The 24,780-nt window shown below is 38.0% G+C and overlaps 1 protein-coding gene across 7 annotated transcripts in view; it reads right to left on the bottom strand.

Annotated features, from left to right (window-relative positions):
* Positions 1–24,780, bottom strand: part of TBC1D5 (TBC1 domain family member 5) — a 317,128-nt gene that overhangs the window by 24,797 nt on the left and 267,551 nt on the right. For 4 of the 7 annotated variants that reach the window (XM_040072842.2, XM_058421823.1, XM_058421826.1 and 1 more), the window contains one exon: positions 17,673–17,836. In XM_040072842.2, coding sequence (XP_039928776.1) covers positions 17,673–17,836 — 164 coding nt within the window. Of the gene's footprint in view, positions 1–3,606; positions 3,640–17,672; positions 17,837–24,780 lie in introns of all 7 variants that reach the window. The other 3 variants (XM_040072823.2, XM_058421817.1, XM_058421820.1) reach the window with 1 other exon arrangement.

Below are 24,780 nucleotides of genomic sequence, written 5' to 3'. Positions count from 1 at the left end.
TTTGTCATTTCATGGAAATAGGGTTTGGTTTTAATATCTCAGTATTTATTAGTACTGCTCTTTTTCCTTCTAAAGGGTTATCTACATTGACCTCAGAAAGGTTAATGATTCAGAATTCTTTTATAGACCAGCTACTTGGTTTTGCTTGTGCAAACACAGTACCACAGCAATGGCTGAAAAAACTCACCAAATGAGAAAAATTCCAATTTCTGCCAGAGTAATTTCCTCAGCTATTCCTTTGAAACCTTTTTTTGAATTTCAAGACATGTATTTCATGAAATCTAATATTGTATCTCAAGGATGCATTACTGCCATATATTTTGGCACGCTCAGTTTTCTATCACATCATCCTCTATCTGTATTTAATTCTATGCGCAGCTAACTTTACTTTCAGACACCATTATACATAATATTTAGGTGAAAACTATTTTTAACAAAACATACTACAAAGCAGTTACTCCAAATTATACAGTTATGTTTAAAAAATAGGCATCAAGTTTAATTTAAAGTTGGAATTGAAAAAAAATTGATTTTAAGGCTCAGGAGAAACATTAGTATCCAGCCACATGCCCTGCCTAAGCAACGGGAACTACCTCAGCTAAGAATTCCTCTTTGAATGCCTTCGTTTGCTGGTTTACAAATCCATCCAGTCTTGACTTTGGAGACCATACTGCAGAGGAAGGTCACCACTACTTTGGAAAAATTCTTTAAAAGCTGAGCTACAAACAGTGTTAAGCCAGTTTTTGTCCAAGTATGCAACTGAATTGAAGACATTAAGAGAAAGCCCCCTGTTTTTCTTTGGAGTTTTGCAGTTTTAGCACAGTCTTGTTTGATGGAGATCACTGAGCATTACAGTGTGAATTACTTTTCAAATGAAAAAAACCCCCAAAACTGATCAGCAAGAATAAATACAGTGAGTCAGTCTTGATTTAAAGGTAAGTGACCTTAATCTCCATCAGAAACCAAGGCAGAACCCAGTGAAGGAAATTTGCACTAATAGATCATAAATCTGTAAGAAATTGATGAATAAAAAGCAATGTAACTGTAGCACTTGCAAGATGTAGCAATATCCCTTTTTACCTACACACTTTTCCCTTACACGTAAGAGATATGAGACATTTTTTCCTTGTTATTGGTTTATTGTATTCTCTCACCCTTTTCTTCTTATCCTCATACTTAAACACTTAAGACCTCAAAGGGGTTGATTTCATTTACCAATTTAGAGTTGCTGAGTGACCTCATTCAAAGTCTGCAGTTCTGTCATGGCCTATACAAGCATATCTGCATTGACATTTTTATTCAAGAGATGCTCCTGCAGAAGACCTTTTCCTAGTACAAACAACTACTGACTGCAAGAAATAATCTACCATAAATTTTAAACTGCCATTGGTATTTCAAGTGCAGCTGTAAGATAGGAAAAGGTGGCAATATTTGAGTATTCTACTATAAAATAACACAATCAAATTCTAAAATTCTTAGTCAGTAATTGAACGCTAGTTTATCTCCTACAGGTGAATAAGAAAATTTAACTTCTCATAATGCATATTTCCATGTCTCCTAGACTATTTTTTTTCTTATTCACAGGTGAGAACTGCAGTAAATTGATCTTGAAATGCTTTTGGATAGCTGAATCCACCCAAACAGAGCCTGAAACTGACCTTTTCAATTATACAACAGTACCACCTCTCTTGGCAAGTGAGAACAGCGCTGATTAAACTACATTCCCTGTTCTTTCCGTTCGCTGGGATCCAGCACGGGGAGGAGCAGTGTTCAGCAGACCCAGGAGGCACAAAGGAGGGACCTGTGGTCAGGGAGTCACAGACAGTGCAAGAGGTCTCCTTTCCAAGTGGGAAATCTTGCACAAGGCTAAATGAATTTGTAGTTCCTGACTGATCAGCCTCCTGCAGGAAGGGTACCAAGGAGTGCTGTCAGTGGGATGGGGAAACAGACAAGACAGTTGACTTGGCACTTGTCACATGGGACACCCAGGGCTTTCTGCACAATCAGACAACACTCAAATGGTGATGACTTGCTACAAGGCATAACCTCCACGTCTGCTGTCACCAGCGGTGCTGTAACCACCTCTGTGCAGACTCTGACAGTGACCTCCCCGATGGGGGGTTTGTTCTGTTGTAGCTCCCCAGCAACCTGTGGGGAGTTGTAAGAAGAGGCAGGCGTGTTTTATTGCATTGGGGTGACTGTCAGGTGATTGACAAGATCTTTCCAGGTGTAAAACTTCATGTGACAGACAGGAAAGGTACAACTAAGGCAAAATACAGTGGGAAGAAGGCATGCAGTTATAAGAGGAAGGGAACTGTAAACTTGTGACTTCTGGCAGCAGAAGGGTTGCCCAGTGGTGCAGGGCCCATGCAGCAGAGGGTAAGAACAAGCTCCCCCAGAGGAAGAATTCAGGTTGGACACTGTATCAGAGCACTACCAAGGAAGTGATGAGTGACAGGGTGCGGCTGGAGACTCTTCCAGCCTGACTTGTCAACTAGGGAGGTTTCTTGCTTGTATGGAGCCTAGGTTTGTGGTGTTGCAAAGGACTGTTTGGGGTCACCTAATGTTCTGACTTTTCCTGCTAATTCATGTGTACACCAGAGATAGGGTAATGTGAAACCATTTTAGTTCAAAATTGACAGTAGGGCTCCTCAGCAAGGGTGAAGAGGACATGAACCCTGGTGGTGTTTCCCTTCAATCCTATGGCAAAAGGGAAAGTCTGGAGAGCAGCAGGTGTACCAGGGAGACCACACTTGGTGGCATTAGCTGGGCTTCAACTGTTTTGCTTTTGGCACCCAGTTTGACGAGGACAGACAACTTAGAGAACAGATCTACCTGGCAAAGATGGGGAAGAAATCTTTGTGAACAGATTTGCTAACCTAGGGGGGAGGACTTTGCCACAGAACAGGGACCTAAATCAGATATGTGTGAGGAATCAGCACATAGACACAAGGTAGGCAGAAGGTCCACTTGGCTGAGTAAGGAGCTTCTTAATGAACTAAAATGGGAAAAGCACATATGGAGGTGGAAATGGTGGAAATGGAGAGCACATGTGTGGAAACAATGACAGGAAACAAAGGACAGGCACACAATCATTGTTTGGGCACATGAACAAAACTAGGAAGGATGAAACCTCATCTGGAGCAAAAATTAATGGGGGACATTAAGGGGTAACAAGAAGTAATCTTATATGTATGCAGAGCAGCAAAAGGTGGTTCAAGGAAAATGGTCTATTGCTTACTAAGGGAGATAAGACAGTGACACATGATACAGAAAAGGCTGCAGCACTTGAATCCACTTTTGTGTCTCACTTTTTAGGTCAACTCTGTTCCCAGACCCCTGCACGTACTGTTTGGTAAGGAGAAGAATGGCTATGCAGGGGGGAAGGGCTGGTGAATACCTGAAGAAGCAGTGTGTTCAAACACATGGGACCACATGGGATATACTTCTGGGTGCTGAAAAAAACTGAAAACCACTGGCTGCCACCTGTGAAAAATCAGTGCTATTACAGAACATCCTTGATGACTGCAGAAAGGTTAATTTTACATACATACTAAACAAGAGTGAGGAGGGGTATCTAAGGAACTATACAATGGTTGGCCTCACCTTAGTCCTTGGAAAAATCGTGGAGCATGTCCTCTTGGAATCAATTTCCAACATGTAAAGGACAAGACAATAATCAAGAAAAGTCAACAAGGATTTACCAAGAGCAATCATACTTGACCAATCTGGTTGCCCATGATGACGAAATGACTGGGCATGCAGATGAAGAGAGGGAAGTGAATGCAATGGAGTTTTACTTTAGTTAGGCTTTTGACACATTTCCAAAAGCATTGTCACTTATAATATGATGGAGTATGGGCTGAATGAAAGGACTGTAGGTGGGCTGGATTGTTCAGAATCCCAGGCTTAAAGAACGGAGTCAATAGCTTGATGTCCAGTTGATGTTTGGAAATGAGCACAGTAACAAATGAGGACACTGTTCAGTCTCTTCATCAATAGCGCAGATAAGGAGACAGAATGTACAGTCAGTAGATTTTCAGATGATACAAAATTGGGAGATGTGGCTGCTGTGCTAACTGGTGGAACTTCAACTCACAAATACCTTGAGACACGGGAAGCCTAGGCAAGAGAAGCCTTTTTGAGGTTTCTGTTACAAAATTTCCGTAAGTGCAAAATTCTGCACCTGAGAAGAAAAATCCCAATGCACCAGTGCAGACAGGGAAGGAACTTTTTGTTTCAGATCTGCTGAAAGGGATATGGAGGCTACAGTGGCTGTTGGACTGTTTATTATAAAGTTCTCTTATCATGAATAATGTAAACAGTTGCACTGAGCTACATTATGAGCAATGTGGTCAGCAGATCCAGGAAAGTCATTACACGCCTTTCTACTCAGTGCTTGTGAGCTCTCACCTTTAATAACACTTTGGGCCTGCAGTTCAGACATTGAGAAAGAAACTCGAGAGGGCCCAGTGCAGGGCTTCTGTGAAAGCTACAAATCTGGAGGAGAGGCTGGAAGAGCAGTGCTTGTTTATTTTGGTGAAGAGGAGCTCAAGGGAGTTCTACTGGGAGCCTGTAGCTACAAGAGATGATGGAATCAAACTCTTCACAGGTGATATAGTGTTACCCTGGTTTTTCTGAGTTTCTTTATTAGCCTTTTGATTTTCATAAATGGAGTCAGATCTTTTAGTTACTGTAAAATATTAGAGCAGTTTTTCTACCTTTCCCACAGAAGTAATATAAACAAATTCTTTCTTTTTCATTCTCTGTCTTTTGTTTGCACATTTCTAACCTGAAAACAATTGTAACTGACAATTCGTCTGGCCACTGAGGCTGAGGGGCGGAAACCCCAAAAAGCCAATCTTCTGCTAAACCCACAAATGTATAAAAAGTAAAAGAATAAACAAAGGGGCTCTCTTCTCTCCTCTCTTTCAGCTGGGAGCTGGATCAGAAGAACCTCTGCGAAAATCTCTTGTCTGCGTGTGATTTCTTTGTGTGTCTCGGTGACAATATAGAAGGCACTATGGCCCAAAACCCCTTGGAAGGTTCAAATTGATCATTAGGAAAATATTCATTAGAAGAGCAGAGCAGCGCTGGAAGGGGTTACTTACAGAAGAGGTAATTTCTATTCAAAGTCACTGATCTGACCCAATGCTTAGTGATTGCCCTATTCCAAGTAGAAGCTTGAGCAGAAGTTTCTTCTATACAACATTTCTAAGACTAATCTTCCCACAGTACCTTTCAAAGATTGCTCAGGTAAGCAGCAAAATCACAAAGGCCCTCAGGAAAAAGGACTTTTTTCAGTATTCTAATGACAGATTCTTTAGCAGTATCAGATGAAACAACTGATTTATAGCCAGCATAGTGCAGATGCCCTCAGTGCAGTGTACATTGCACTTTCCTCTAAGTGCAACTTTTCATTGTGCTAACAAAATGAGTAGCCTGGATACGATTTTTATTTTGTGTACATATAGCAGTGCTGATTTGATCTTTCTTATGCATGAGCAGAGACTTATAAATTCTTCAAATAGGCCAAACCTAATTCAGGAGAAATCCAGTACGGTCTGGACCTTTCAGCTGAACCAGCCCTTTCAGCTGATTTGACACACACAGCACCAGAAACAGGCAAACAACGATTCCAACTCATTCAACCAAAATACAAAATCAGTGTCAATTTACCAAACAACACGTTCTATAAAGCTCAATATTTTCTAATATTTGGAGCTGCAATATGAGGAAGAGAAGCAAATCAAGCAGCAAATCAAACTAAGGAGTCATTGCATCAGACATGGGAGACCAAGATCTGCAAATTTACGTATGCTATCTTCCAGAAAAACAACTTAATACTTTCTGAAAATTCAGTTCCAGGGCTCAAAAAACTATTACATACCTTCAACCTTGCAGATGATGTAGAGCCTTACAAATAACCATTAACATCTGGAATTTAACAGGAGAATGAAAAGGAAGTAGTTTATTTATAATACTACATTGATTTACATTTCACTAACAATATTAAGCTGGCTAGAATTTATGTCTTCAGTCAAATCAAAATTCTATTTGAATGCCTTCATATACACGTCTAACTATTTTTCTGGTTTTGGCAAGATTGAATCTGCAAAAAACTTGACTTACATTAATGTTTCTCATATTTGTCTTTCTTTTTATCCACATAGAGAATTTTGCTTACATTGTTACATTTCCTTTTTTTTTTTTTTCCCGATGACAACTAATTCCTTTATGATTAATTTTTTGACATTTCTTTGCTATTTCCCCACTCCCCGCCCCATAATCTATATAGTCCTGGTACTCTCCATTTGTCCAAAGCTTGTTCTTCTGTTTTTATTACCCTTCCTTTCATCTATCTTCTCACTTTTAAAGAGAGCTATGGAAATAATTTTTTATATACTTCCTTTTCTCCTGAACTTATAATGAGATCAGAGATGCCTCTCCCATGCCCCATTTTTCATCAAATTTTACTGCATCAGAAAAAAAAGCTGTGAATAACTGAAAGTGGTCAGTATAGTCAAGAACAGAAAACTTTTACACTTTTGACATTTTTATCCTATCCTTTTACAGCTCACATCTTTACAAGTTGCAATATGTTTTGCATGCCTGGGTAAGGGCACTGGAATTTGGTATCCTCTACAAGGTCTGATGATATATAGTTTTGGAAGAAGCCACTCTTTCTCAAAGTTGCTTTTATCAATTTAAACAAATTTTCTCCCAAATACATGACATTTTGCTTAACACAGAATTATGGAAAACAGGGAATACAAACCCAGAAAATCAGGACTGCAATGCCTTTCTTTCACAATACCATTTAGTTTTCAGTCTTGCTACTCAGGAGACGAAAAAAAAAAAAGTAATTTTGTCTGGTTAACCCATGTAGGAAAGTCAAGGAAAAGCAAACTCTGTTGTCAAAGCTTACAACAATGTCTGTCCAAGTACTTCATTCATGAATGCTCAGAATGGCAAAATTCCATTAATGTTAATTCTGAATCCTGGATATGAATTAACTTGGCAGCACTACCAAGTGCTAAGTGCTGTGGAAAAGAAACTATCTTCAAAGAGAAGAGTATTTAGCGGTATTTAAGGTATTTAACCACTAATGCTGAAATATAAAACATAAAAAACCACCCAAACCAGTGACAGAACTGAGGTGGCAGAAGAGCCCAGTCTTGCTGGGGTCTGTTCTGATGCTGGTCAATGACGGATTGGGTGAAGTGGGAAGAAAACAGAATGTCATGAAATAAACAGGTAACAGAATACTTTTCCACACTATACAGATTTGCACATCAGCGATGTTTTGAGCTCGACGTGGTGTGGGGTTTTTTTTGCTTGTTTGTTTTTTCCTGTAGTTAATAGCTACTTTTCTTATATTAATTTGCTTGGTCACATTTTCAGTTTTTTCGGGTTTCATAGTAAGAGCACTCAGGAAACATCCCATAGCTCTTGGCAAATTGTCAGGGCAAATTAGAAAATAATTCTGATGAGGTATCAAAACATTTAGAGGAAAATAATGGGGAAAATGAGATTGATACATGGAAATCCTGAAGTGAGGGACTTGCTAAGAGTCTTACCAGTACTTTAGTTCTTATTCACACAAACAGAGTATACTTTTTAGATGTCAGTAGCAGTTTACATGCCAAACAAGACTCAGATGCAAGGCATAAATTGCTTTCTCATTTAATTTTAAGCAAATTCCCCTAGAGTAAAAAAGCAGTGGTTACTCCTCTCATTTTGTGGGAATTTATTTCATTTTCTAATCTAAGAATTACATACAATTTATTTCATTTTCTAATCTAAGAATTACATACAAGCTTTAACCTTATAATCTTGAATCTGTGACAGCTGAATGTTGGTTGACACCCCGACAAATTTTTAGATTCTATGCCAGTCACAGAATAGTGTACAGCATACACCGACATTTAAACCAGAAACCCCTGCTTCTGAGCACTGAATTACACACAGTGAAACGTAACCAAAGCTTTTAATTTATTTTATTTACAAATTTAACTTGTTATTTAACTGTATCACTCACGGTCCCTCATGAGGACCAAGGCCTTGCTCTGCTGGGTGCTGTACAAACATTAAGAAAAATCCTGCCTCTCCGAAGGACTTCATGGAATAAGCCAAGAGACAACAGATGGCTGGAGACACACATATGGGGAGGACATGGAAACAATATGGCTATATTAGTCAGTCTTCTAGACATGGCTTCAGCACGGAGCCAAACTGTTGTTGATGACAAGGTGGAATTTTTAGAGAGTTTTCATAAAGCATTTATTTTGCAGATGTTTAGAGAAAGTTTCTTCTATGTGGAAGGGGCTATGAAATGATTAGGTGACAGTGCACCAAACACATCAGAGTCAGGGGTGAAATGTATATTGCCACTTTTACATTGAGAATTTTGGTACATGTGAAATTTTTGCACAAAATGAAATTTTGTGGATATTAATATATTACCCAGGGAGGACATAAAGTTCAGCTACTGCCTTTATATACTAGAAGAAGTAGAGGTAGAGTAGGAGTAGAGTATATATATATACTATATACTAGTATATAGAAGTAGAGGCTACGTATTGATTTCCAGTGCTGAACCATAATCATAGACAGTATTTATATGTCTATGTGCTAACTGAAATATCCCCATGCTTAATATATTTCCAAATAAGTAATGTTTTGCATTCTTCACATCTTCACAACTTCCTAGTTTTCACAATTTTGAATATTTTTTCATAAATGTCAAGCATTTTAAACACACTACTTTCAGCTAAGTTCTAAAAACTTGTATTTTATTCCATTAGACTGCATGCACAGCAAACCCAAACCATGTTTTTAATTTATACCACTTTAACTCCTGCTCATACTTTTTTTTTTTTTTTTTTTTTTTTTTTCCCCTATTCTTTAAAATTTCTCTTAATTTCACAAGTGTAGTGTAGTGCTAGTGGGCACGGTTCCTTAGACTCTATAGTTACATACTTTTTTCAGGGCTTTTCTAGATCAGAACGCTTAAAGCCCAAACAGTTTCTCTGTCAGATTAGAGAATTCTTTTATTTTTTTTTTAATCTCTTTTCTCCTCTGTCTTGTCATTACTTTGACCTGTGCTTTCCAATTTTGCTGTCTGGTAGTACTGTACGTCTCAAAATACATCAGAGAATGTAAGAGTAAGCACAAATGAACTAAGCAAACTAATCCTAAGAGTCTAGATTCCAAACTTGGAGTTATTTTCAAAGTTAAAACATTTCAAGGTACAATGCAACCTCTTCTGCTCAAATAAGTGAATTCAGAAGAGTAATTCTCTGTTTTAAAACCTGAAACAGAACTGCCACTGCCACATCTTTTGTGAAGGTATATCTGTGACAACCCTCTGAGAGGGGTGGGGAGAATGGGACTGAGGAAAAAAAAAAAAAAGAAAGGAAAACAAAAAATGAAGGAAAGCTCAACAAAATATCCACTTATCCAAGTATCCAATATCGTTGCAATTCCAAGGAGCCAAGCTAAATCAGGTTATGTACCAACACAACAACAACAAAAAATGATTTGGTACAGAGGACTTTGAAAACAAGTATCAAAGACAAGAAAGGAATTTTATAATACAGATAAAAATGTTCAAGAATGAGACCAAGGCAAATTTGGCAATAAATTGAAGTGCTAGAAGACATTCACCTGCAAAAGCACATAGTTTTGGGCATACTTCCTGTCTGCTCTCTGTAACAACACAGTAAGGGATGGCATCTCACAATGCTTCCTCCAAGCTATGAGCACATAAACAGAACCCAGATATTACAATAAAGGATTAAAAGAATAAGATTTTCAGCCTTTCTGTACTTAACATTCCCCCTCAAAATAGAGAACAAGCCCCAATAAAACTGAATGGGGCTGCAACTCAGATTCTGAATAACCAATGACCCAGGAACTCTCTTCCAATATCCAAATTTCTAGCATTCTAGAGTTAGCATTTCTGGTTTTAAATTTGAATATGAGTGACAGAAATGCACATGTATTTTACTGCATTATGTATCTGTAGCTTTCCTGAAATATAAGAAATAAGAATTTGTGGTCAATTATTTCTCCTCTTCCAAACTAGAATAACTCTCCTCTTCCTTAACCCCTAGTTTTAGGAGTCTACATGTTTTTTTTATTATTCTTTACATATAAACAATATTTATTTATCATTCATATTTATTTATAAATGTAAAAATTATATTTATAAGATTGTTGACTTTGAGACAAAATAGCTGTTTTATTTCACTGTTGTATGATTATCAATATATCTGATTTATTGTGTCTTTAAAAAGCGCTAAAAATATACAGAAAAATTTGGAAGAAAATGAAAGGTGGTGCCTCAGAGGATCTCCCTACAACCTGATGGATATATTTAATTTCAATTAAAATAGCTGAAACTCTGGCTAACAGCTTCTAATCACCTGGTCCTGCTGTTACATTTTCATCTTAAACAGTTCAAAGTCAATTTGCCAGCTTAATTTGCCACATCTCCATTTGCCTGGAGATGTTAGTGGCAAAGGATTATGGGCTTGAAAATTTTCCAAAGCAGCTCCCACTGTAGAACCTATTATTGGAACAGCTTCTAGGTGCACCAGCTCACTGTTCAGAGCTGGAAATCAGCAACTGTACTACTGGAGCACGAGAAGGACTTGTTTTCACATAATCTTGGTACATTCTCCCCTTAAAAATATTCCACTTCTATGGTCAGACAATTTTTCCTTAGCAGGAAGATGGCAAGGATAAATACAATGAATGGCGAAAGCTCCTGCCTGGAGACAAAGGAAGCAGGGATGGGAAGAAATCTCTTCTGCAATCAGACAAAAGACAAGGGAGACTCATCCACCTGCTGCCTGCACAAGTCCACCTGCTGGCACTGCACTGTGGGACTGCCAAGAGACAGTTTAAAAATGGAACTCATAAAAATCTGAAGATCCATGGGATGCCAAAAGCTGGGCATAACTCATTGTGGATGGGTAAGCACTGAACAGCTGAGAAAATATGTAGTATTCCACTTGGTAAGGGAATAGATAAGAACAGAAAGAGCTGTAGGGTACTAGAAATTATCCCTTTGGACAGAAATGCTAATAAAAGGCTTCTCTCAGTGCTGCTGTTGAGATTGTTGACTTAAGAATATTGGAAAATTTCTTCATAAATAATAAAACAGATACATTAATATAGATGGTATGTCTGTAAGCATTTTGGAAAAAGTTATAAATAAACACATAGGCAAATGAGAATCCTATTTCTTCCATTACATTTCACTATCACATCTGAGGGATTTTCTGCCCACCTGCTGGCCTTTAAGACCGCATAAGCCCACTGTGGCAAATGTAAGAGAAATGTAAGCAGGGAAACACTAACGGATTTACTTGAACCTTACTGAGAGAGTTGATCAGGTGTTATGTACTTACATAATTATGCTTCTTGATTTTGCTGCCTGAATAAACTTTTTAATACAAACAGTTCAACATACATAGTCCTTTATGAAGGACTCCCAAAGTACACCCTTTGTTAAACTCATTTAAATTCTTTTTAAGCATCAGCTGCAAAACAGTTTCACTAAATCTTCCTCTGGTCAGGCACGATGTATTTGACCTCTGCTATGATTCCTAACATGACTGAGGATGTAGACCAGAGCAGGATTATTTATTTAAGGGTTTTGGAATCTCTAATTTTTCAGAGTTTAAGGAAGGTAAAACTTAAGTATAGTGATTATATAGGGGTTATAAATATACACCATTTATACTACATTGTTAAAGTAACAGAAGTGCAAGTCTTGTTGTTTTTATAGGGAATTGTCTGATTTCACAAAACACAGACAAAACTAAGAATCAAGCTATTAAATGCATAGCTCCAACCTATTCCAGTGGGGAAAAGAAATCTTCCAAACACAGAAACCCTTTCTACCCAAAAAACGCCCAAATAGAACAATAGCCTGGTTTAGAGGCATGTGTCTCATCCACATCCATGTTTTTGTTGAGAGTTCAGTGCAGGTCTCTCAGCTTTCCACAGAAATAGACAGTAATTTCATGGTGTTATCTTAAAAGAGCAGGATGAAGAGATGAAATTCCCATGGAAAAGGAAAACGGGGCCACTCAAGCTACCAACACAGATCCTCTGATATGTTTTTCTTTGCCAGTGGGATGTCAAAACATTAACTTCACGATTAATGTATGGAAAGAGGATTGACAGAGCAAGACCTGTGTCTCTGCTGGTAGCATGATTGCCGTGAAGTGAAGCATCACGCTTCTTGTGTCCTCAGTCACTTTGATCTTTTTGTGAACATTGCTGATGGCCTCATCCATTCATTATTTTAGTATTTTTTAAATTCTTTCTGACAGTTTCAAAGGGCTGCCCAATAATTTTTAATGTTCTTACTGTCTTTTTTCAAGTGGTATCATTCTGCTTCTGTGAAGAAGTTTCTAGAAAGTATTATTCACCTACAGGTATTTGAATCTTTAGTATCAGAGAAAGATAAGTTTACACTGGCATTTTAAAAATATTCCAAATGGCCCCACAGGTCCGTTCTGTATACATGTTTATTGCTCACAATATGACAGAAAAAGCACTGCAGAGCCTCTTGGGTTTTTATTCATCTTTTTTTTTCTAAGCAATTAACTTCCTGTTTTTATCACAGTACAGTTTCTTTTCTCTGAAATGAATCACTCCAAAAAAAGATAAGGAGCTCTAGGATTCAAAGCTGCCACTCATGCATACAGCTGTTGCTTTACTAGATTCTAAGAAACTTGCAAGCATTTCTAATAAAAACTATAAAAGGCAACTTATTTTTTCTTTTAGTTTTCAGCTCTTAAATGACATCCTGTAACTCAAAGGAAGGCAACCGAGAAAAGAACCATGCTTCCAAAATATCTCAGAGGTTTTTCTACGAACTCTGTTCATGTGACCTGTCAGCATCTGAAATTTAATATTCTTTTCATCTAACCCTAAAATTAGACAAGCACTGAAGTATTAAATAAATTGCATTTTGGGGTGGGGGGGGGGGTGTATGAATTGGCCTGTCACATCAGAATAAGGAAGACATGTTCTCCAGTATTAACTACAGTTAAACATTAAGGCACTAAATTATTTTAAACTTAATGGTATTGAGAATAATCAACATCTCTTTAACTTTAGGCCTAAAAAATCCCATATACTGATCAAGAATTGGCTGATGTATGCAGACAAACTAACTTATTCTGGGCACATTTTATGATGCTTAATGAAAAAAGGACATTTCATGATAGCATTTGTACTTCCAAATAAATGACAAGTATTTTGCTTAAAACATTCTAAAGAAATTTTAAAAGTAACAGTCAGGGAAAAGATACATGGTAATAAAAACCATTGCCAATGCACCAAAGGTATTTCTTCTTCAAAGGAATTTCTGCATACATGGTTTTCTTTGTGTGGTTGTCTAGTATTTATTTTATTATCTCTTTGATTTTCATATACCACTCCTACTTGAATAGAACGGTCAAGTTTGTCTGAAACTCAGGCTCTTAAATCACTACAGCAGATGCCTAATTAATTAAAAATAATGGCATACTTTAATTTTCTAACCTGTAGGGGTACTCATAACTAACTTCAAATCAGTCAGACTAGCTACGTAAATCACAGACAGTAATAGTTGTTTATACATGCTTGTGGGGACAATAGCATATGTTGTCAAATTTGATTTAATTAAAAAGTCTGTGCAATCAAAACCAGCATAATGCAGGAAACTTCTGTTCAGGATATTTTTGCAAAGAAATTAGGATTCTGATTGACCATGTTTGTAAATTATTTTAGTAAAGGAAATAAACTGCTCCAGATTTTCCTTAGAAATGTTTCCTTCTTGGGAACTTTTCAAGGATATGTATTTTCCAAATGGGTAATTTGATTTTTCTTAAGTTGAAACCTTTTATGTAGAAATTTACTTATTAAAACACAAAATTCCTCCAAATCAAAACTTTATTTTCAGTCAAATCCACATCGTCATAATTTTTTTCTTTTAATAAAAGTTTTAAAAATGTTTATTTTGTTTGACTCAGAAGTTTCCTCTCTGGCACATCTGTGGCTGAAAGCAATTTACAGAATATTCTGCCAGAAACTAGGACCAGCTGACCATATTTGCCAGAATCAACGTCTAAGCAGCTCTGCTCTTTGCTAAAAAGAAGAGTAGACTTACTTTAATGGTTGCTGGAGACATAAATAAAACATAATGAGAAATAAACGGAGCACAAATGCACCCTTCTCCACAACCCTGGTGAAAAGTAGAGGGCAGTAGGCAGGCAGGGAGAGGAAATTTTGTAGGACTTTATTCCAGCAAGACTGAACCATTAAGAAGGTAGTGGGCACTAGAGTGCATTACAGACCAAAAATTCCTGTGTTTGTTTATGGGAAGACAGCTCCAGAAACTGCTGCTTAAGTTACTGCTGTCAGAAAGCCACAAAGGATACAAAGGAACAGGGAACCATCTCAATGCTGGCCACAAAACAGGCTTTCAAATCTTTTTGGTGGACCTCACATCAACATATAGCTTTGTGCCACTCAACAATATTGCCAAAAACATCAGCATGCCATGGGCTCCCAAAAAATGAACTGATATTGTGCATTCAGCCCTGAGGCTGTAAATTAATTTATTTAAATAAAACAGGGGACATCTGTTCTGGTAACAAAAATAAAAAAGTCACTCCAATGATCCTTGCATCTGAGGGGACAAAAATATGTAGAAGAATAAATACAACCCAAATGTTAGTAACCTTAAGAAGTCCTTAGTATGAGAAATGGACACATTTTATTCCTGGAGGCGATGAAACAAGTTAAGTATCAATTTTGATTACAACTCTTACAGATAAAGCCCAGCTTGTTGGATTTGCTTTAGGAAATAAAGAATTTAGACATGTCACATTCCTCTGTGAGAGTTTATCCTCTCACAGAATCCCAGAATGGCTGAGGTTGAAAGGGACCTCAGAAGCTCATCTTGCCCAAGCCCATGCTGAAGAAGGGCCACCAAGCATAGCTGGCTGCCTAGGATTAGCGTCCAGATGGCTTCTGAATATCTGCAAGTACAGAGAATACACAGTCTGCTGGGCAACCTATGACAGTGCTCAGCTGCTCTCAAGAGCAAAAAAAATGCTTCCTTGATGATCAGACAGAGCCTCCTGTGCTGCAGCTGGTGCCTGTTGCCTCTGGTCCTGTCACTGGGCACCACTGAAAAGAGCCTGGCTCTGTTCTCATTATACCCTGCTTCCAGATATTGATACACACTGGAGAGATCCCCTCTGAGCCTTCTCTTTTCAGCTAAACAGATCCAGGTCTCTCAGCCTTTCCTCACAGGAGAGATGCTCCAGTCCCTTCATCACCTTTGTGGCCCTTTGCCGGACTTTCCCCAGCATGCCCACATCTCTCCTGTACCGGGGAGCCCAGAGCCGGACACAGCACTCCAGGTGCAATCTGTGGCAATGACATTCCTGTCCATCCCATCACACCATCACAGTAATGCCCTCTGGTCTATGAAAATGGTTTATTTTAACTGCATGTTTAAGGACGTATTTTTATGTATGCATTCCATTTCCACTTTGCTTGGAAAGGGTTTGTAATAGAAATACAAGGATGAAGAGAAATGGATTATCTTTCATCTGCCACACCAAGAATAACTGATTTTAAAGCTATCTTTCTATAAAGAGACTGATGCATGGCAATGTTCCAACAAAGGTAATTTCCCTAATACTTAACAACATAATCTGCATAATTATAAGATTAAAAACGTAAACCAGTTCAATTTGGTAAATAAAACAATGTGGATCCATTATATTTTCAAGCCTTCTGCTTCCAGAAAACAGCTGTAAATGAAGCAATTGTACAACTCGAGAGTACAGATGCAGCTGCTTTGGGACCTCAGGAAGAACTCTTTGGGGTCTTCTACTCTATATGGAAAATGAAGTACCATGAAATTTACAGGAAAACAAAAATCAGTCTCTTGTGCAATGGAAAACAGATTTAAACAAACCTTTTCCTCTTGGATCTGCTACAAATTCCTTTTGCCTGAATTAAGGGTCAGTCAAAAACTGAACCCGAGGAAATGGATTTTGATAACCTAAAACCTTTTCTAGCTCTTTAATCATAAAATACTAAAATATAAACTACATATCACAGTTCAAATAATTATTTTGAAAATTTATGCCCTGATTTATCATGATTACCAATCCACTAAAAATTATCGCAAGGACTGTTATAACGCATAATTCTTTATCCAAAATTCTTCATGAAAGCATTAATATAATGTCCAAAATTGGGACATTATTTACCTCCCCAAAAAGTTAATAATTTATGGATTTTATTTGAATATGAATATGTAATGGAAAGTTCTCCTGTTTCCTATTAGAGGACTAAGGAGGAATTATCATTCAACTCTACTGGTACAAAACCCCCAAGTTCTGGCCTGGATAGACGTTGAAAATGAAAGCTCTGTTTACATCTTGTTAAGCCACATAAAAAGAAAAGTTCAATATTGCTGTATTTATTTTTCTTCAACTCATGAGGTCAAGCAAAAAGAAATTAAATTGTTGTTTTAGCTTTAAATGAAATTTAACATGTTTTAAATGGTCACAAACCAAAATTATAGCTTCTTCTTGACTAACCACAAAACACAGCTTTTCTTTAGACAACAGTAAAGCATTTGGATCAAGAATAAAACACTTTCATTCAGTAAACAAAAACTGAACAAAGTTGCATAAAGTTGTGCATTTCATTAGAACATTTTGAGTATCAAATTGAAAACATGATGTGACTATTAATATAGATTCTGCTGTTTAAAGTAAAAAGCACTGAAAAGTTCAGATGAAATTTCTGTGCAATATAAGCTCTGAACACCCGAAGAATGCTCTAACAGAAATTTGGCTACTACAATTCCTACGTATTGAAATCAAGAGGCATATATATGAGCCTACATTTCTGAAAAGAGAATGGAGAAAACCACTGTGTCTTAACCTTATAAAAAATATAACATTACTATTATGCATTATCTATCTAATATGTAACTGTTTTCTGGTCAGCAGAGAGACAAAGGGATGTGTATAGAGAATAAACAAGAATCCTCATGTTCCATGGCATACCTAGTTTATCAAGGTAGTGCTCCTAAAATATCTTGGATAGGATGAGAATTTCTTTGGAACATACCCATAAGAGCTGATTTTCTTGTATGAAAACAATCTGTTTCAAGACTAGCTTCTTGTGACCGAATGGAAGGTCAGAGCTGCACAAGAAACAGAACTGTGACTGCAGACTACAGATGCTACAGACACTGGGAAACCTCTGATGTATTAAGGAATTTCAGGGACAACAGATGGACATATTTGGATCTGCTGAGCATTTGAGCTTCCCACAGAACTGTTTATTAACTTCAGGACTACAGCAAAAATTCTTACGGGACTTCTCTCGTCTTTCTCAGAGGCAACAGCCACTTTCACAGTTTCATTTCAGGCAGGATAATGGGATGGGAGCCATAATGGAGACGTCACTCAACACAAAATGTTGAAAGAGCTTATTTCTGCTTTAGACATTAATTTGTGCTTGGGGAAACATTTCCAAGTGCAAGCGCTCAATGTATGGAAGAAATGAGTGTCTCTAATGAGTAATGCAGTGTGACATTAAAATAGCTTAAAAATGTTAAGAGAACCCACCGACTCTTTTCTGCTTATAGTTTTGCTCTGAGAACGTGAGCGGGAGATGGTGCTGAAAAAGGAATCCTTTTTTGATGCAGACAAAGGTGGAGATCCTGTAAATTCACGTCCTCCAGACAAACTCTCTATGCTTGGAGATGAACTGATGTTTTTTGAACTTTGGCCTGTAAAGCAAGTATAAAAAACCAAAACAGTTAATCAATGGACATTTTCCCCTCAAATACATCCTTGTCTTAATTAACATTGACTGAGTCACAGACAGCCCAACACAGAATGAAATGTTGAAGTGTGTCAGCATGCACTGAGAGATCGAAGTACTGTTCTCACATGGAACTTAAATTCTGTATGAGAGAAGAACACAAAATCTTTGTGCATATATAGATATATACACAAACACACACTATCTAGTACACACCTATATCTATATATATGTTGAATGATGTGTGTGTGTGTGTGTATATATATACACACACACACACACACACACACACACACACACATATATATATATAAAAATACCATCTCACTATGTACCCTAATATATCCACAGACTGAGGAACTTCATGACCTATGTGGCAAAATGAGCAAAGTACCATCTTAAAATAAAAGAACACCAAAATCCTGATGTCATCAACACTACAATGGAAATAGTTTTTTCCAACTATAAAACCTGGTAAAGAATGCTAACAACAAGAACTTCAGTTTCCAAAAGTGAGTTGAACACTGAAGATCTAGATCACAATACTTAAATGGGAAAAAAAGTAAGTTAAGTTTGGAAAAGAATGTAAGTTCTCATGCTTCAAATTTTGTGGCCATATCCACCGAACAGACACTCTGATGTCTTTAATAGTTACTTATTGTCATTTCATGGAGCTTTTGAAAAGAATCCAGCATTGTACACTGTCATAGTGAAGACATCTGGGGAGAAGTCTGGGATGGTTCACCATGGCAGTGCATGCATCAGGCAGCCTCTGATAAGGACCATTTCTTCTAGTTGAGGCTTACAAAGTGTTTTCAAATACTAAAACTAAAATTTTGCTTTCATTAGTTCCAGAGAAAAAAACCCCAGGATGTCAGTTTGCATCAACTTTCATTAAAAAAATGTTACCTAAGGAAAGACACTAGTTTAAAAAATATTTTTATCATGTGTACGATGAAGCCAAGCTAGAATGACTCCGTGAAATTGTAGTTTTCCATTCTGGAAAAAAAGTTAAATAAACGTAAAGCTAATGCTCATGAATTCTCCCTGTCTCGTTTGATGGCTATTCTGATGAGAGGGTTTATGTTCTCCTTTTTATTTTCCTATGTTTTTGGTGTGCTTTCATGCTACCATCTATAGCATCAAGTATGAGCCTCTGCAATTACAACATTCACATTTTCTTAAGGGAATAAATACAGATTTATTTGAAATACACTTTTTGCAAGGAGACTGTTAAATGCAAAGAGACTAGCAAAAAATAAAAAATCATGTGTGAATAAACAGACCTTAAATGACAAAACCCAAGAAAAGATCTAGATTTAATGATGTGAGCATTTTCTAGAAGAAAACTCATATAAATTGCTTCCCACCTTGTCCTTCATTCCCTGTTGTTTTATTCTGCTCACCTCTTCCATAACCCTCCTGCATTTTACGCCCTGCTTCTCATGCTTCTGTGGACCTTCCTATCTGCCTCCATCTCTTCTTCAGATCCCTCCACACTGCCTCTTCTGCAACTTCTTATTCTAACATTTTTCTTTTCATATTCTTTATTTCCCACCAACTTCATTCCACTGGATTTTTCTGTTTCTTCACAGTCCTTCTCCAGGCACTTACTACTGACCACCTAGTCTGAGGAGTTTCCTTGAAAGTGCATGGGACAGAGGCTGATGTAGACCTCACTTAATTTTTGCCTTCACATTTTATAAAAAAATGGGATATGCATTAATCAAGTACACTGTAAATAATTCTGGAGATGAAAAAGGAGAAAACACTGCATGGCAAACAGCAGAAATAATTCAGTTGCAAGGAAATTTTAAGAAAATTTCTAATTTTAGGATAAAATCATGTAACTTGGCAACATTGTTATCCTTATAGTTGCCTTTATTTAAGAAAAAGACTTTTTATGCATTTCATAGTGGCAGTTTACAATGGAAGTGTAAAGTGTACTGTTTTTGCAGGAGGTAAACTTAAAAATAGTTTTGGAACAGATGGAATCCCATGTTTTAGCAAATAAAGTACTTATAAAAGCAATTCACACAGCTAAGCGAGAGCAGCCAATATAGATGCTAAATGTTAAAAAAAATCTATTTGTTGGACACAGTAAAGTGTGACAGAAAAATATTTACAACGTATATGTTAGATTAAATAGTCTCTCTCTACCATCCTGGTAATAAGAACATATATTCCCCATAGGGCCAAGATTAACAAAACAAACAAAAATGTTAAACAACATGCAATGTGTATTTTTTCATATACTCTTCATTATATGTCCTGGGCTTAACACACTTCACCTGCAAATAAGCAGATTATGTGATAAAAATTCACAGATAATATTGAGAGAAGAACACTAAATATATTTGAGGAACCCCCACACATGAAATCATATGGCTTGGTAAAACAATGGAAAAAATTATTTGTGAAGCTTTTTTTCCCCTATATTCTGTCTTTCAGCTCTAAGGAAAAAATATCAAAAATATAGTAAGAAATTGAAAAGATGGAGAAGTGTCCTCATGGCCACTGCCAACAGCTACACTTCAAAGATGGATCAGAGGAACAGAATATGCAATTATTTGCACAACCAAACAAGATTTTGTGGACAGAATACAACTGTCCTAAAAGAGAATTTGCTCAAATAACACCAAGAGCTTTGAACAGTCTGGTTCTTAGGGCCTGTAAAATATATGATGAAAATAAAAAATAAGAGCAATTAAAGATCTAGTTAAACTAAGAGATGCAGTAAACCAGAAGTGATAAAAATACTATATCTGTATGTTTGATACCCAAGTAAGAAGAAAGGTTAGGATGCACCTGATACTTCCGCATGAATAAGCAAATCTGGGGAAATTATCATTAAGAAGTCCTATTTTTTAATTCTGCATCCAACCCTGTGAACAGTTCTGTGACATGGATTATTTGGGGATATAATTGAGAATTAAGACAGAAAAAGCAGCACTTATGAATAATTACAGTGTGTTGCAACTCATAAAACATAGTTCTTTGATTGTTATAGGCTTTTCTAATTTCCAAATGAGTTATTGTTTTTATAACTGTAAATAATAATGCTGGAAGACAGGTCACACCAACAGTATGTGTTTTCCTTAATGTAAAAAAAAAAAAAAAAAAGAGAGAGAGAGAGAGAGAGAGAGAGAGACATCTATGATTGATTTTCCCAACATAGAAATTTAATGAATCACAGAATATTCTGACTTGAAAGGGACCCACAAGGATCATCGAGTTCAACTCTTAAAGGAAGCTGCTGCAACAACATTTAACCGAGTCACATGTTGCTTCTCTAGTCCTTCACATGTATCATGTATGCATGGAGGCAGTAACAACCCTCACATAACTTTGGAAGCAACACTGGAGCACCAACATGCAGATTTCAGGATCTCGGGGCAATGACACAAATGCCATTTGTACCTTCTCTGTTCTGTGCCTTACTGATTTTACACCTTTCTTAATGTGCAGTGTGGTACATTCTGCTCACTCAATAGCTTCACAAGAAGGTAATGGGACAGAGTTTCTAATTTTGGATTATTAAAAAAAAAAAAAAAAAAAAAAGGATAAAGAAAAAAGTCTTACTCTTCCTGTAGAATCAAAATACATAGTGTTTGCAATAAAGTACAGTTAATAACTGAACTCCATGTCCTTCTTCTTTAGCAGCTTAATCAGCAACCTGAGAACACCAGTGAATCAAAAATATCATTTTCATCTTCTCATTCTGGCAATATCAGATTGATTATGGCTCCTTAAAAAACACTGGAGAAATCTAACCTCTGACCATCTAAGCATATACCAGAAGGTCCTAAACCCTATATAAAACAGGTGGAAAAGCCCCATAAAGATGGAAATCAAATACCTGCTTATGAAGCATGCAGAACAACTACGTAAGGATCCCTGACGTACGCAGCAGTCAGAGCACATTACTGTGTAGGATGTTTCAAAAATATATATATATGCACCCTAAAATGCATAAATAGTTCACAGTAATGATGCACAGGATTTCACACACTAAAAATACATCCATTTCTTAGGCAAAAAGGAGCAACATTATCTCCATGCGCTGGCTTCTAAGTGGCTCACTACTTGCGTGTTGCTAATGATACTGGGACTGACCCCAGGGTAATAAATGCTCTGCCTCAAAACCATTTAGAAAACACTCAGATGGGGCAGTGGAAAAAGGGACCAACCTGTTGGTATTGTGGAGACATCTGATGTTTTGAAAAGAATGATATTTTAAATCCAATGTGATCAGTAATTAGGCTGTATAATAAAGTAAAAAGGTGATGGCAAGGAGGAGGAGAAGATTTACAATGAAAAGACAGTGTGTTTCAGGTCCTACTAAATTTGAGTTAAGTTATGAGGGATATAACCAAGAAATAAAATTATCTGCTAAAATATATGAAAAATCTGAAGAAGATGCAAAAAAGACACACAAAACTGATGGCTCATTCTATTTGATCCCTACAGAGGAAAAGAATAGCTTTCATAGTTACAAGGAGAGAAAGGACAAAGATACCAAGAAGAACAGAAGTAAGACACCATATATAATTCAAAACCATTTGGATCTGCTCATCTGTCTGTATTTGCCATAGTGAGGATGTAGGATATTAAAATTTGCAAAAAGAATGAGATGAGTTTTATAAAACTTTCCAGATAAATTAGTTTCCCTTTTTCTCCTACAGTGAAATTGGAACAAAGGCTTCCAGCATTTTTAAAATTCATTCAAACCACTCGTCACACAAATCCATACACTTTTTATTTCAGCCAAGGCAGGTAAGCTCCCTGTTAGTCAAGTGCACTACAGTAGATGCTCGACCTAAAATACCTGCCCCAAATATAACAAGAGGGAAGCAATGCAGCTAAAAGGGACAATGATGGTGGAACTGGCCCCCGTGACAGAGTGGGAAATGGGCTACAAAGTGCAGGAGCATGGAGGTTTGTAGTACAGATGGATGCTGACGCACGGCGGATGCCAGTGAAGAGACACAGACACACAGATACACTAAGACACGCACAGAAAAACAGACACACAGAGACAGACACAGACAGACACACACACATGCGGACATGCGGACACACAGACACACGCAGACACACACATACACCACACAGACAGACATGCACACGTGCACACACAGCCACACGCAGACATGCAGACACACAGACCCAGCCGCAGCCACACACAGCCACGCACAGCCACGGCCACACACACACAGACACAGGGCGGCCGGGAAGGACGCGGAGGAGCCGAGCTCTCTGCCGGCACAACAGCGGCGCTCGGTGGAGGGACAGCGGCAGTGACGGCGGGCGCCGCCCGGGCCTACCTGTGGTGGCCGGGGGATGCTGCTGGGCCTGGGCCTGGGCCTGGGCCTGGGCCTGGGCCTGGGCCGGCCCCGGCGGCGCCGCCTCGCCCGCCTCGCCTGGCAAACAAACAACAGCGTTAGCGCGGCCCCGCCGCTGCAGCTCGCCCGAGGGAAGAGCCGCAGCTCTGGGCGGTTCAGCCGGAGCACCCTGCTTTGAACAGAAAGGACATCGTGAGAGAGCGCCGTAGGGACAGGCAAAAGGAAAGGGGAAGGTTGGATAAGCAGGCTGCGGAACACCAGTGCTTCAAAGCGACGATTTAGATCAAAAGCTAAACTTAACCGAAGAGTCAAAAAACCCTCCAACGTTTTGTTGCTGGCACTTTACAGAGTCAGTGTCATTCTGCTATTGGGGAGCTTCGCAGAATGGCTGAGGTTGGAAGACCGCTGGAGGTCACCTGGCCCAAGCCCCTTGGTCCGGCAGGGTCCCCTAGGGCATATTACTCAGGATTGTGTGCTGATGGCTTTTGAGGATCTCCAGGAAAGGAGACTTCACAACTTCTCTAGGCAATCTGTTCCAAAGCATGGTCACTTGCACAGTAAGGATGTTCTTCCTCATATTCAGGCTGAATTTCCTGTGGATCAGTTTCTGCCCATTGCCTCTTGTTCTACTGCTTGGCACCACCAAGAAGAGGCTGGCTCCATCCTCTTCACATCTCCCTTTAGATACCAACACCTCTCTATCTTCTCGAGGCCAAATAGTTCCAGCTCCCTCAGCCTTTCCCCATAAGTGAGGTGCTTCAGTCCCCTAATCTTCTTTGGAGCCCTCCACTGGACTCCATGTCTGTCTTACACTGAAGAGCTCAGAAGCTGTATCCTTACTGTCAAAAAAATTTCATAATTGCCTAATAATATGTTTTTTAAAAAGGAAAAAACCCCACCATTTGTCAATCTGTGTTTTATTCCTTTAATTTGTACTAAGTTCTGCTATTAAGAAGGACAATTTCTTTATCCATATGAAAAGCACACTCATTTTCTAGAGACATTTCATAAATAATTCTAAATTGGGGGATCATTTCTTTAGGGCATACATGGTGACTGTGGAAACTCTATTTGTGTTACAGCAAATATCACAGTAGTATTCATCATAAAAACAAAGAGTAGCCTGGAAACTCTTTAAATACAGTTTTGGCAGAACTTCATCTTTAAACTGGTCCTTTAATGTGTCCTTGTGATAAAGTTGCATTCAAATCAAAAGCCTTTTGGGTTTCACCGTGAAATGACCTAGAAGGAAAACTGTATCGGCACTATCAGGAAAGAAGAGAAAGAGAATTGCTTTTTTTCTTGGCAATATGCTGCCATTTGGAATCAAAGAATATCCAGTTTCTGAATGATGAAGGATCCACTGGAACACACAGGGCAACCACTGTGCTTTTCTACCATGTTTCATTCATTATCAATATTTTTATCTTTCAAAATAATCACCTCAACTGAAAATCCAATAAACTCAATATTTGAATTCAACTTTTGTGCCAATGAATTACTTCACTGTGCAGGATCAAGAGAATGTTTTAATCCCTCTTCTGTTAGCAGGCTACCTTGCATA

The sequence above is a fragment of the Hirundo rustica genome, chromosome 1 (assembly GCF_015227805.2).
Source record: "Hirundo rustica isolate bHirRus1 chromosome 1, bHirRus1.pri.v3, whole genome shotgun sequence".
In the NCBI taxonomy this organism is placed as follows: Eukaryota; Metazoa; Chordata; class Aves; order Passeriformes; family Hirundinidae; genus Hirundo; species Hirundo rustica.
This window is presented reverse-complemented; position numbering and strand designations above follow the sequence as displayed.